Source organism: Meleagris gallopavo, chromosome 10 (genome assembly GCF_905368555.1).
Source record: "Meleagris gallopavo chromosome 10, MGAL_WU_HG_1.1, whole genome shotgun sequence".
Classification (NCBI taxonomy): domain Eukaryota; kingdom Metazoa; phylum Chordata; class Aves; order Galliformes; family Phasianidae; genus Meleagris; species Meleagris gallopavo.
The window spans coordinates 19,620,010-19,634,520 of record NC_139413.1 but is presented as its reverse complement, the minus strand read 5'-3'; the positions used below and the strand labels follow the sequence as shown (position 1 = coordinate 19,634,520).

The window sequence follows — 14,511 nt, the reverse complement described above, 5'->3', positions numbered from 1 at the left end:
GCAGCTCCATTATTCCCCAAGTCCCATGTTTGAGTAAGGAGAGCAAAAATTACACTTTCCCATTTAAAAAGAGGAAGGCAGATTAATGCAGCTAGAAAGCAGCAAGTGTGGTGCCTTTGATGTGGTGCACCTGAAGGCTGAATAACCCCATGGCAGCACTCACAGCTGCTCGGGCACTTGCACATCTTACCCAGCTCCTACCAGCAAGTAACGCCAGCTGCATCATCCCCTAATTACAGGGCTCACACCCAGCCACCAACACTGCCCACGCAAACCATCCTCTCACTAGCTGTGTCACTGACACTGCACTTGGAAACACTGCTGTGCTTTTACAAATATCAGCAGAAATCTCAGCTCCGAGCCAGCGACTTCAGAATATTACTGTTCTCCTGCACCTAGCAGAAGCAGAACGTGCGTTACAGGGAAACAAGCCTCCTTTGGCTAAATGGATGCTGGATCGGGAGCCTGGAGACCTTTATTCTATTCATAGCTGTGCCCTTGAGCTGCTGTGTGACATGGAATAATTTCACCTCCCCTGTCTCTGCTTCCTCGGCCTTCTTGAGTCAAGTCTATTTAGGCTACTGCCCTTCATCCTAAGAAATGTGTCTCAGTGCATCTTTTTGATTTGGATCTCCAGACACAATCACAATTGAACAGCAATACTTGTGTAGTATTACTGCTGTGAAGAATTTGATTCACTTCTGACCAAGATATATATATATATATATATATATATATATAAAAAGCAAATGCACTAATACAACATTCATGTGTCAATCACATCCTGCTTAGCCTTAGTATGGAGGAAGCCACCAGCTACTTACCTGCCTGAGAAATTCAACACGAACTGATTCCCAAGCCAGTGTGTTTTCACTCGTAATAACGCATTTCATAGCTACACTGTGTTAACTCTGTTGGTTCCAGGACTTAAGAGGATACTGACTCAGCTCAGATGGACCTTAGGTTCAATCAGTATTCCTAATACTGGAAAGCCACAGGAATGTAGCTAAAAGAACAAAAGGACGCACTGTAACAAGAGTAAATTAAAGTAGGAGTGACCCCAGCATCATCTGAAAAAAAAAAGTTAAAAGCATTGATGTCGCTTGCCTTTAAGTTCCCAAAAATGCAAACATTCTGGTTTTTCATTTTTGGAGCAGAGAAAGAATAGCTAAATTCATACTGTCAAATGTAGGTGTCTGGGACTGCCCAGGGTATGGTCATTCACAGTACCAAGAACCAAACACGGTCTGGCTGGGTTGCCCTTGCCAGCTGTGCCCAGGTCCGTCCGGTTCATTGCCTCAGCCTGAGGCTGTGATGACACAAGCAGTTCACGTCAGAAGAATGACCTGCACTAGGAACAAAAGCACCTTGGTAGAAGGCAACAATGGAGGAAAAACTGCTTTTCCAAAACTTGCCTAGCTGCTGCAGTACAGTCAGGATCAGTACTGAGGCCATGATGGACAGAAGACCACAGCAGGAACAGCTTGTCCCACTCCAGACAATCCACTATGAACCCCTTTGTGCGGGAAGCTATTGCACCAATAACATCAGCAGATGGGGCACGAAGCAGAATTCAGATGAGCATGAAGGAAGCTCAGTGCCAGCCCACCCCTATTACAGGGGACAGAGATCTAGTCTACCAAACGAGCACTGAGTGGAGCTCCCAGTGAGACCAGCAATACCTTAGGGCTCAACAGCCACGGCAGCAATCTGCATGTCACTGGGATAAGCAGGGAGGAGATGGAGGGAAGGAGGAGCAGCTCGGCTGACGTGGCCTTCACAGGGAGGTACTGTTCCAGCTGAACCCGGCACCAAGGGGCTGGAAGGCAGCTGGGATGAATGAGTCCTTTCACCTCTGAAAGCACCCAGCTGCAGAGCATTTGCTGAGAGGTGAAGTGCTTTCACTGCATTGTGCCTCACAGAATATGGGCACTTGCTGACTTTGACCTCTGGAGAATTGTAAGGGTGCAACTTCAGCTCCTGGCTGACACCAAGCGCAGCCCCTTACAAGCCCTGCGTACGGGCACAGCGATGCCACAGCTCAGCCTGTGGGGGCTCGTGGTGCTGTGCTGCCCTTCCCCTACGATCCTGGAGCCTCAGGAGCTGCCCCAGCAGTTCTGCCTAGCGATATTAGAGACACAGCAAGGTGCCCAGGACAGAGTGGTTGGGCACTGCTGGGTGTTTCACCAGGGGGCAGTGGGAGCACTCACCTGCAGTCACACAGAGACACCACCACAGCTGCGCTTCCTGAGCTCTGGGAATTCAAGCTCGGCTGTGCTCCCTGTTCTGGCAACTTACCAGGGAGGACAGAGTAACCTGAACACTGATAGCAATTTCCAGGTATTAAATCTATTTTCCAGTGTTCTGCCCAGATAAGAGGACCAGCCAGCAGAGCAGCACTCAGAGGTTTCCAATTTCAGGCTGAACACATTTCAGTCCAATAGGAGAGTTCTTAGAAAAGTTAAAGTATTCTACTGGCAGCTTGTCCCAACATCTATTTTTACACTTTTGTTTCTAATATTCACTGCTGCCAGGATAATATTACTTCCTATTTTAAATTCTTATTCCAAAAAGTTATCATGATACACAAATCCCTAAAGCATCTGAAAAGCAGCAAAGAAGTTCCTTAAATCTGTAGCTGGACTTATTTATGAGAGCTTTCCAACCACTCATTACCAGTTCTGGTGAAGCACAGCACCAGCACAGACTACAGAGGAGCTGAGCAAATGAAACAGGCCTTAAAGCAGTTGTTGCAAAAAGCTCACGCAGTTGCAAAATACTGTCTAAAAGCTTAAAAAAAATAAATAAATAAAATGCCACAAACCTAATGCCCACAAGGTTAACAACTATCAGGTTTATCAGCCAACAGAGCAGCAACAAGATCTACTGTAAAGAAGCAAACACACCCCTACAGCTAAGGCCATAGATACAGAACAACTGAAATCAGATCACCATCAGTCTGTCACCCCTCACAATATGGAGGCCAGTGCTCTGTAATTCTATGCTAGAAAAGGACATGCTCTCTCTTGCACCTAACCATAAATCCAGCCAGCTTAGCTCCAGCCACTCTCATCAGAGATTTATGCTCTCAACGCCAAGCTGAGTTGGCCCTGAAATGCTATTTTGGTAGGAGCACTCTGCATTTCCCTCTTCTGGCAGAGGTGAGCAGCGCAGTAATCCCACAGCCAAAGGTCTGAGCACGAAGCTATCGCACACCCCAAAAGGCACGAGTTTGTCTCTGTGGAGACAGCTGAACGCCTTTTCATTTGTCTGTGAAGAACAGAAAGGAAAGAGGTCAGATGTCAGAGCATGCAGGACCAGCTCCCTTACACAGAACAGGCAGCAACGCCTGTAACTCAAGCTACAACAGTTGTGCCCACACTGCATACCATCACATGTACAGTGAGATGAGAAAGAGCATGCGCGTTCCAAACCCTCCTAAAATGATCAATTTCTTTCACACGTTTCAGCTCCTAGCACAAGAATTGACAAAAATACCATTTCATTTTAAAGGAGAAAAAAATCATATATACAGGTTTGATTGCTTTTTATTAATTTAACCTTACTTGCTGAGCCTGGTCTCCATGGAAATGCAAGCAGAAGAAAAACCTGCAACCAGAAGTGAGTCAGTTTTGTCTGTTTACGTCTCCTCAGTTCCCATAGAAACAGACGTTAAAAAAAAAAAAAAAAAGATAAGGGTCCTGAAATACCTTCAGAAAACCTCTTCCCGGAGCTTTACGTCTTCAGTTGCCTTTCCAAAATTAGAGTTGGAAACAACACCGAGCAACAGATGACAGAGAAGCGACTTGGTTTTGTTACACAGAAAGTGACAGAAAATACCTGGGGATGTTTCAAAAGCCACATCCAAGCTCCCAATCTACAGTTACAAACTGTACCAACTTCAGTTTTGACTGCAGTACCTAAAGTAGGGTGTGTATTCTTCAAAGCTAATTAATTCAAAGCTAATGTAAATACAAATACAACAGAGAAGAGAAAATCTGCATCGTGCTCCCTGCCCCAAGAATATTTCAGTATTTCGAGAGGCCAAAAAAATAAATAATAAATGCTGCCTCGGGGGAATGAGTCCAAGATTTCCACAGGCAGGACATTTTTAAAGGACTCACTTCTTTGAACATTTCCATTTTTAAGTTGCAAAATCTCTACATACAGGGGGTTAACTAACAAATACCAGTATTAAACATTAACGCAAGTCTACTCTGTCCTTCACAGTTACGGGTACAAATGCACTCCTGCAAGCAGATGAAGCAAATCCCAAGGCACTGGCAGAAAGAATCCATCTCCCACCCTATCGACAAGGGGTGCTGGGGCATTTCCCATGCACAGCATTCTGCTCCGTCGCACTGCTGTCACCCTCCTTCCTCCTCAGAGCCACACATCCCCAGACAGTAAGAAGGACAAGAGAGAGGAAGGGAAGTGGCTGTGGTGCGTCTCAGACCTCCAAATCCTGCTCTTATCACTCCTGTTATTGGCTAGGAATCCCCTAGCATCACACACAACGAACAGAGCCACGGTTACCTGCTGCTGCAAGGTCCTTCTGAAACTCACAGGACAGCTGACCCCAGTATCAAACTTCTTTCCTTGTGTCCACAACACATCATCAATCCCATGTGTTAGCACACTTCCACGCAACTCAACACCTTTAATCAGAGGCAGTGGCTTTTGTCATTATTGCCTGCCTGGGAAGAACAAGCAAGGAAAGCGTTTCTCTTTTATCACTGCCACCAGAGCAAAGCTGCAGAAAGGAAAAGGTAACAAACACAGCAAAAGAAAGGCTTGGGGAGGAACAGCCCAGCGTGACCCTTCCTGCAAGGAGAAAGAGCAACAGCAGTCACGGGAAGTTCATCTTCAATGGCAGATGCAGCTGAACTTAGTTCAACCTTAATTAGCTCACATTAGCTGAATTCAATCTATTCCTGTTACAGGAAAGATAAGCCTTAGGGAATTAATTATTTTCTACTCCTCTTTGTGCTTCAGCACAGCGTAATGTCACACCACAAGGAGAGCAATCTCTCAAAAGCCAGCGAGGCAGCACTCAAACAGGACAGATCTGCAGTTCAGCGGAGGAGGTACAAGAAACACCGACGGGCATCCTTCCATCCAGTCAGAAGCACAGCCTCCCTTCATGGAGGTGTCAGGCAGCAGCAACCACCACACTTAAACTATTCCTTTACTCCAGCAGCTAAATATACAAACAAAGCCTTAACGTGACTACCTCTCTTACAGTTACCATTCAAACTCGTGCATTACAGCTCCATACAAGTGTTTTCTAAAACATTACAGGGACAAACCAGACAAACAGCAAAGCAGCAGATGGATCGGTTCTCTCTGTACTCTACGACAAATGCAATTCCCATTTGATATTAAATGCAGGTGTCAAGTTCATTAAAACCAGGCTCTGAAGAGATTCCGAGGCATCAGCTATAAGGATCAGCTTAGTTTTGTACTTCCACCAGCACAAAGAATGGGGCAGAGAGAAGGTGAATGTGATCACTGCAGCTAGGGAGTCACTGTTACACTCAGTAAAGACACTGGTCATGAGAAAAAAAAAAAAAAAAAGAATTTAATGACATAAAATCAATACTCTGAGATTATTCAACATCTGAAAATTAGCACTGCTAACTTAGTTTTACCCTTTAGGGCATCACTGTTGTATCAGTCATGAAGAAATGCACAAGGTCACAGCTTGAATTACTGGGAAATTAAAGCACAGCAGCTATCAAGCAGCACCTGTCCTGTGTGCTGATTAGGCAAGGTCCCCTTAGAAAAAAGGAAATAAAACTGCAACTGTATATATGATATCACATTCCATCAGCTCAAGGAGGCCTCATCATGGCTAAAAGAGCAACCTCAGTTCTGTCATTTGTTAACTCCCAAATGCTTATTTACAGGAGCTTAGTATTAACCCTTCACATCAAGGTTCCCAACACAGGATTTTAAGTCTGCCTGTGTTCCTCACGTGCATAATTACAGGATAAATGAAGTGTTTTTGATACACACAAAGCTCTACAGACCGAGAGAAGGCTGCTTTGAAAAGCAGTCTACAGAAACATTCCCTTCTTACATTTGGCTGCTGTTAACACAAAAATTTCAAGGAGCTTCAGCAAATATCTAAGACACAATCCAGATAAGTTTCTAGAAGAAAAGGAATTGTGGTGCAGCAGCACATACTAATTGTGACAGCTATGAAGATCAGGTAAGCAAACTTCTCAGACCAACATCGCTGCTTTGTACCTGTTGAAGATGCTTAATGCAAGTACTGCACTTCCAGGATCAACTGAAGAACACATTTAAAACAGAAAAGTAGAAAAAAGCAGATGTACCCCTAACAGATCACCTACAAGCTGCCAGAGCACTCAGCACACGCTGCTCTAAGGAGGTACAACCCCTCCTCACCCCTTCTGGTAGAAGCGTTCTGTTTCTAGCAATCCACCTTTGCCTACAGATTTACAACACTGTATGACGAGGCAAAATTACCACCAAAGCCCCAGGAAAGTGACTTGGCTTATAACAACAAGTCACACACACAGCTGCAGCCACACATCCAAACAGGCGGAACCTGAAGGAATTCAGACCGCACCATGGCAGCCTGGCACACAGCATGTAAGCACACAGCTCCTCCTCCACGTTTAACAAAGTTCATTCTGAGGCTGTGGCCTGAAGGGCTTTTCGGTGCATGTTTCTGTTGTTTCTTTGCCTTGGGTTCTGTTTGGTTTTCATCTTTGACTGTTTGTTTTTGGGAAGTCTCAACACGATTTCTGACGCTATGAGAGAAGCAAAGGACAGCAGGCACTGTAAGTCAGTAGAACCATTCTTTTAACTATTTTCTATTCTTATTTCCATTCGGGAAGGACTTTCTAGATATGGTTTATAGACTAGCAGCAAAGCAATGAACCTCACTCTGCAGCACACACCTGAAAAAAAACAAACAACTTTCATCCAGAAAGACTTCTGTCTCCACCTATAAATTGTCTTCTTATACCCATTCTAGCACAAGTCACTGCAGCAGTTCTCACATTAAAGTCACCACATCAGTGCAGACAGAATCTCTGAGCCATCACCTGTCACCATACTAAACTTCCTGCAGCACACAATAAAAGATAAGGGGTGTGCAGAGATGGGAAAACAGGATCAAGTTTAACAGTAGGAATCTCCAACAGCACACACACCAACACACCACAGCAAAGATGGAATTTGACCGATGGCTTTGTCAGATACCCAAACAACACTTCTGTGTGTTTCTCAGCTCTCATCCGGGGAGGAATGGTGGGCAGTGAGGAGTCTGAAACATAATGAAGGAAGGCCAGTGTGGCTGTGGGGCAGGGCAAGAGAAGAGGGAGCTGTTCCCTGCTTTTGCCATTTTCAGTCAGCGGTCTCACGTGCAAACAAGAAAGCAATCAACACAAGCAATAATAAAAGCAGTAGCTGAGCAATCAAAGCTCGGCCCAACGTATATCACATTGCAACCAAAGCCTCCCATGGCACTGCTGCACAGTACAATCCTCACACTGTAGTCGGTGAGGTCAAATGTTTCTTTGGACTTCAAAAGGATGAGAGACATCTTTTTAGATGACAGATAGCTGGCAGAGAATAGCACGGCCGATAAACGGAAGATCAGGATTTCTGAAGGACAAAGCGAAATGGCGAGATAGCCAGCGTGTCGGGTCAGAGAAGGGAATCAAAATCCACCAGAAGAAAAACCTTGGCTTTGACATTGGCTGTGCAGAGTGAGTGGCAAAACTGCACAGAGTCGGGGAACAAAAGCCTCAGCACGTAAACTCTTTATTTTGGGAATTACAAATCAGAAAGTAAAATAGGCTGTCCCAAGAACTGACGGATGTAATACCAGACACACAGAGTGTGAATCTGCTCCTGTACCCGGTTACAAAAGCAAAGCCGTAAGGAGCATCAGGCGACGACGAACTCAAACCTTTAAGCACACCGACAGCTCCGCGTTTGCTCGGGCTTCGGCGCGTCCCTCCGACGCCGGGACAGCGGCACCGGCTGGGCGAGGGGCAGCGCGGCGGCACGGCGCTTTACTTACTGGAGTCCTCCCAGCGGAGGAGGTGCAGCTTCCAGGCGGAGTAGTACAGAAAGCCCAGCACCAGGAAGAGGCAGAGGGCGAGCAGCAGGTTGCGCATGAACACCAGCAGTCCCATCTTCGCATCGGAGCCGCTCTGCTACGCGACCTGCGGAGGGAGGACAGGGTGAGGGGGGGGCACGCTCGCTGACACCGTCTCCCGGTCCACCGCGCCCTGCCTGGGGTCTCCGAATCGGGCCCACGCGAGGCCTCCTCCTCCCCCAACCCCCGCCCACCCCGGACTCCCGCCGTCCCTCCTCACCCGGCCGCCGCCGCCGCCGCCGGCCCTGGGCGTTCGGCCGCCGGCCGCGACCCCCGGGCTCGGGGCTGCGGGAGCCGCCATGCCGGGCGCGGCGCAGCGGGACCGGCCGCCGCCACCGCGGAGCTGAGGGGCACCGCGGCCGCCAATGGAGCGCCGGGGCGGGCCCCCGCACCGCCAACTCGCCCGCATAGCGGACGCCGCCGGCCAATGGGGAGGCGCGGGGGGCCGCGCCCGCAGCCAATCGCGGGAGGCGCCCACGAGCCGACGGTGGGCGGGCGGCAGGGGGTCGCCGCCGGAGAGGCGCTGCGGCAGGGCGGTGGCGCGCGTGCGCGGACCTCGCTCGCTCCTCCGTGCGAAGCCAGTCTCCGTGCGGCGCTCCGCCAATCGGCGCTCCGGGCGCCGCGCCGCATCTTCCTTCGCGGCCCGACCCGCCGCGTTAAAACGGCGCCGCGCTGCAGCCCACCCTGCTCCGCAGTCCCGTTTAGCAGCCGTGCACCGCGCTGCCGTTCTCCAATTCCAGAAAATCCTCAGACCCCCGGGTCCGCATCGCGCAGCCTCGCGGCGCTGGGCGTGCAGCAAAGCGTGACTCGCGCTGCGCGGTCAGCGTCGCTTCCACACCATTGCAGCCCCCGCCTGCCCCGTGAGCACGGCGCTGCGCTGCCCGGCTCGCTGCCGCCCTCGGCCTTGCTGGAGGCCCCAGTAAGATAACACGATGACAAATGTATTTTCAAGTCGGCAAACAAACCCAACGATTTCCCGTTTCCACCCTGTGTGATTCACTGCTGACATGGGAAATGTCAAGAGCCGCGTGAATTTAAGGCATTGTGGGTAGGACTGCTGTCAGGGTGGTGGCATTGCGAGCCCAGGTGCCAGGCGAACATCGTGGCAGCACAGGCTGAGCCCTGCCTGAGCCCCTCCCCACGGGGTGAGGAGCGGAGCACATACACAGCCCAAGAGGAGTCGGGGTGCTCACACGGCCCCTGAGGCACAGCTGAGACAGCTTTGTGTTCAGCACAAATGAAGCCATGCCAGCTTATTGCAGGTGCTGCATCCTTGTAGCTGGGCTCACTGATCCACCTACGTCCTCCACTAGGAATCCTGCCGGGATCTTCAGATGCTCACTGCACGATGCAGAAGCTGAACACATTCATGGCAACATACAGGTATCGTTGGCACCAATAGTCCCAAAGGGGTGGAGAGGGGGCAGATCTGCATCCAAGCAGCCCGTGCCGCAGCTCAGCCCCTTGCCTCACACACCAGCCCATGGCTCCCCGGGATGCTCAGACACCAGTTGTGCTCACCCAGCCGAGGCAGCTGCCTCCACCCCAGCAGGCTCGGGCGGCATGAGCACTTGTATCTTGCTTGCCCCTTTCCTCACCTCGGCAGCCTTCCAGCTGTGTAGAGCAAGTTCTCCACTCTATATCTACTCTGTACATGTTCAGATCTCACCTAAGCACTGTGAGTTCACTGCTTGTATGCTCAGTGAGCACAGCAGCTGACCCGGTGTCGATAAGGAGCCAGATAAGCAGAGACCTGTTGCACGAAGGCAGATAGTGACAAGGCTGGGGCTTGCTACAGTGCCCAGGTTTGTCACTTGGAAACCCTACGCCATACTATCAGGTGTCAGCACGCTGGAAGGAGCCCAGCACGACGTCAGACAGCTTCCCTGCCAGGAAAAAGCCAGGGAGGAGAGTGCTGTATGTTTATGGAAATCGGGTACCCGGCTGCTGCCTCCTAAGAGCCGTGAGATGAATTACAGCAATGATCAGTGGAGTGATCTGGTTTGAGTAGTAGGGCTTTAGTCTGAGCGTGTTCCCACTTAGCTTACACATTTCATTCGCAGGGAGATGTCAAGCTGGACGTTGCTAGGCGATGGACAGCAGGGGAATAATTAAGCCCGATTCAATTCTATCATATTTCCACACTGCTTTCTGGAATGCTCTGGAGCTTTTCCAACAAAACTGACCAAAGGAAAGGGCAAAAACTGTGGCACATCTTGATCCACAAAAACCCACTTGTGATTGAGTCACTAAGCCCTGTCATGGAGCCTGCGTCCACCCACGTGTCCCACAGCACCACCCTCACGAGTGAGGAGGGACTCGGAGAGAAGACACAGATGTGGCCACAGCAGCAGGAAGCTGACCTGTGGATGCCCTACACTCTGCAGCCACCTTGCACCAACCCCACCAGCTCCTCTGAGGCACTGCCATTGGGCAGGATGTCACCCAGTGTCCACGCAATCCTTCCCCCCAAAATTTCATGTCATCACATCAGACTAGATACCACTTAATACAATATATTGTTATTCATTAAATACCGTGGCAAAAATCTATTCCCACTAATAGCCAGAGAGGGATTACCTCTGCTGATGCACAGACTGGGGGAACAAATTGTGGGCTGTAACTCACTCATATTTTGTCTTTGGCTCTCTGGCCAAACTTGTTTCACCTCACACAGTCGTTGTGCATTATTCTTAAGTGTGGACTCTGCCCTTTGGTGAGCAGCATGCTCAGTCTGGAGACAGCACTTTGCATTTCTGCCCTTCTAGAATTCTAAGAATAGCAGTGTTCTGGCTCTCATTGAAAGACATGTTAATTTTTGAAAAATACTTGGCTATGGGGAGGCCAGGGTATTCTGAAGAGCTGAAGCAATGTGCAGAGACACAATGTATTGTACCCTGGGAAGGGAGAAACACAGCTGATACAACACAGGCTCTGCGAGTGAAACTTCTCCTTGGGCAAAAGGAAAGGTCTGGCCCATAGGAACTGGAGCATCCCTGCAGCACACTTGGGCTTTTCTATAACAGTCAACAATGATGTAGGATTTTAATTAAAAATATGTATTATAAAGAATTAATAAGGCTCAGTTTAGATTAACTACGTGCATTAACGACTATGCTTAGAGGTCTGTCTGCATGCCAAGATTTAATGGGGAGACATCAACGGCTGGGAACAGAGGTAGACCCCCAGCGACTGTTGCTTGGTTGGGTGCCATTTAATAGTTTTTAAAATCAATTATAGAGATGACAAGGTGAAGGCTTGCGTTTGTGGCTGACCCAAATGCTGATGGAATGCTAACAACCACAGCACGCTCACTGCCCTGGCTGCAAAGGAAGGTGCCGGGGAATGGCAAGGATGGACCGTGCTGCAGGATGGAGGATCTGCTGGAAAGCAGAGGATGGAGGGAGAGAAAAATTGAAGGAAGAAAGCCAGAAAGAAAGTGAGCTCTCCCACATGTGGCTACAGCTTAGGTTTGCATTGCAGCACCGTGGCTAGGTGAGAGATGAGCCAAGGATTTGTGGATTCAGGTTTCCTTACCTTCAGAACAGGCACAAAAAGCTTAAGGAGCACCACCACCTTGAAACAGGTACTTAAGGCCTGGAAATAAGGCAACTAAGCAGCATCTTCTACCCATCCCCATGCCACAGCCTGTTCCCACCACCCCCTTACCTTCCCGACCTGGTACCACTGCTGGAGCAGCTGCTGTCCTCACCTCCCCTTGGCTTGGAGGGAGAACCTATGCAGGTTTTAGCATGGTAGGCAAAGACTGTGGGGCTCCGTGTGCTGTGTGGAAATGCTCCTCCTCTGTCGTCCCTGCAGCTGCAAGGAGCAGCTCAGCCAAGGACAGCCTGCCCAACCTCCTTGCACACATGTTGCTAGAACCTGGCATGACACAGCTTGATCTGCCTGCTGCTGTTACATTGGACATCAGCTCATTGGCCCAAGGACGCTGTGTTTCCCATCCTGCGGTTTCAGTACTTCTGAAATTAGCTGCACTGTTATAAGGAAGTCTTCTTGTGCGTCTGCAGAAGGCTCAAGGTGATGATGGAGCCATGTGGCAGTGATCTCTTCTCTTTACTCTGCTACCTGAAGGCCATCTTATCTCCAGCCACTCCTCTGACACCTGACAAACTGAATCATAGGATTAATCATAGAGTGGTTTCTGTTGGAAGGGATCTCAAAGACCATCTAGATCCAATCCATCTGCCATAGGCAGGGTTGCGGCCACTAAATCAGGTGCTAGATAAGGCTGTCCATGGCACCATCTAACAGCCTTGAACACCTCCAGGGGTGGGGCATCCAAAGCTTGTCTCAGCAATCTGTGCCAGAGCCTCACCAACTAAAAAGCTTTTCACCCACCAGGACATCCAAGTCCTTCTCTTCAGGGCTGCTCTGAATAAGCTCTTCTCCCCATCTGTGCATGTACCTGGGATTGCCTATCTTATTCCTGATCTGCTGTCTCCATCCTTCTCTACAAGCTGGGAAACCCCTCTGCACTGCAAGAGCTGGTGCAGTCTGGAGGGGGTTCACAAATATGATCTCTTAAAAGCAGTAAAATTGTCAGAGTCCAGAAGGAGAAACAAGACCTCAGCACACATTCACTACTGTATTCACAGCCCACTTAGTTACGTATTGATTACTTAATGCTTGCCTAAGGGCAGCTCTGCCTTAGAAACTGCATTCAAACCCTGTGTCTTTCACATATATATGATATATACAGTACACATGCAAAATGTAAATAAATGAATATTTACATGCCTGCTAGGTTTCCCTCCTGTCTCCCAGCTACGTGTGCTCCCCATGGGCTCCAGCCAGCCCCTGCACAGCGGCTGTTGCCAGCAGGCTCAGGGCCAAGCAGGCAGTGCTGTGGCAGGCAGCACAGCCACGGCCCCCAAGCATCCTCGCCCAACACCCACGCTGCTCCCCCCGAAGCTGCACCCTGTGGAGGGCTGGGAAAGGCACCCCATGGTCCGGATGCAGAGCTCATCAGCATGGGCAGCCCTAAAAATATCCTGGGAGTGAGTGGGCTGGTGGCAGCTGTACAGCAGCCTTTGCTATGCTGACGGAAGGGCTGTTCTGTGCCTGGGACAGTGCCAGCACTGCACCACATGCCTGAGCACAGGGTATGGGCACTCTGTGCTGCCATTGCAGAAGGGACTGAGGCGTGGCATAAAGCATCCCGACTGCATGCAGCGTTGCTGCCCTTGCCTGGCGCAGGGGAGGTGGGCAGAGTGCCCGGACCATCTTTCCCATGTGCCTGGGAGGGAGCAGGGAGGGAGGGCTGCACAGCCCCTCTACAGAGCAGCTCTCTCTCTTCAGATGCTTGCCTTGTCACAGGCTCTAGGGAGGGCTGGGCTGGGTTTTGTGGTGCCAGTGCTCAGGGGTGGGAGAGAGGCTCCCAGCCCACCACCAAGCCACACCGATCTCATAGCAGCCCAACGTCCCCTGAATGTCGAAAACACTACAATTCCAAGTCACCAGCTACCAAGGCCCCCAAAACTGTGCTGCACCCCAGCCACATCTCAGACCCCCGTGCCCCAGAGCAGTTTTTGGGGCCCACAGGCAGACAACCCCAGGCCATGGCTACGGAGCCTGAGAGCAGCATCTCCCAGAAGGACGTTCCCACATTCCCACCCCCAGGGAGCAGGGCCTGGGCCATCTCACCTGTTTCTCCTAGGGCTCAGGGCAGGTTGTGCTTGGAGAAGGGCGAGCCTGAAGCACTGCTGAAGCACAGGACAGGCTGCTGCCAGACATGTTCAGTGGGGAGGGTACCAGGCACCTCCCCAGAAGTGCTGCACAAGGGCTCTTCTGTCCGTCAGCTCCAGGTCAAAGCAGCCAGGCATTCTGGCCTGCTTGGGGAAGGGGTGGGGATCTGCTGTGGGAGGCAAGGACAGCCCAAGCCTGAGGGATTGCCTCAGACCTGCATCTCTTGCTGAGAACCATCTGTGCAGCCTCAGCACAGAGCCAGAGTGCTCGTTGGCAGAGCTGCACAGCTGCAGCGGAGAGAGCCGAGCCCTGAGGCTGTCCTGCACACCAGTAGCAGCTGGGGGACACTGCGGGCCGGCAGCACAGGTGGTGGGTTCCTGGAGAAGGTTGCCCTACACTGTAAAAGGCTGGGTCTGAAAAAGCAGGGCATTAGGGTAGGAGAGACCCTGCTACCTGCAGGAACAGCCCGTCTAGAATAGCCTTGGGCTCAGCTGGAGAAGGGGATGGGGCAGAGTTTCCTTGAGCTGGCCCATCAGGTGCCGACGTGCCTGGCTCACAGCCCGGAAGCTCACAGCCATACAGCCCCATGAACGCTGCCTTTCTTCTCACTGCTGCGCTGCCCTTGGCAGTCCCTCAGCTCCCTGCCTGGGGAGGGAAAAGAGCCA

The 14,511-nt window shown here is 50.6% G+C and overlaps 1 protein-coding gene across 10 annotated transcripts in view; it reads right to left on the bottom strand.

Annotated features, from left to right (window-relative positions):
• Positions 1 to 9,049, bottom strand: part of ST3GAL3 (ST3 beta-galactoside alpha-2,3-sialyltransferase 3) — a 147,161-nt gene extending 138,112 nt beyond the window's left edge. For 3 of the 10 annotated variants that reach the window (XM_085231249.1, XM_085231252.1, XM_085231253.1), the window contains exon 1: positions 8,063 to 8,198. In XM_085231249.1, the coding sequence (XP_085087375.1) occupies positions 8,063 to 8,177 (115 nt within the window). In that variant the 5' untranslated portion in view covers positions 8,178 to 8,198. Of the gene's footprint in view, positions 1 to 8,062; positions 8,208 to 8,360 lie in introns of those variants that run through there. The other 7 variants (XR_014885112.1, XM_085231254.1, XM_085231243.1 and 4 more) reach the window with 4 other exon arrangements.
• Positions 9,050 to 14,511: the final 5,462 nt, after the last annotated feature.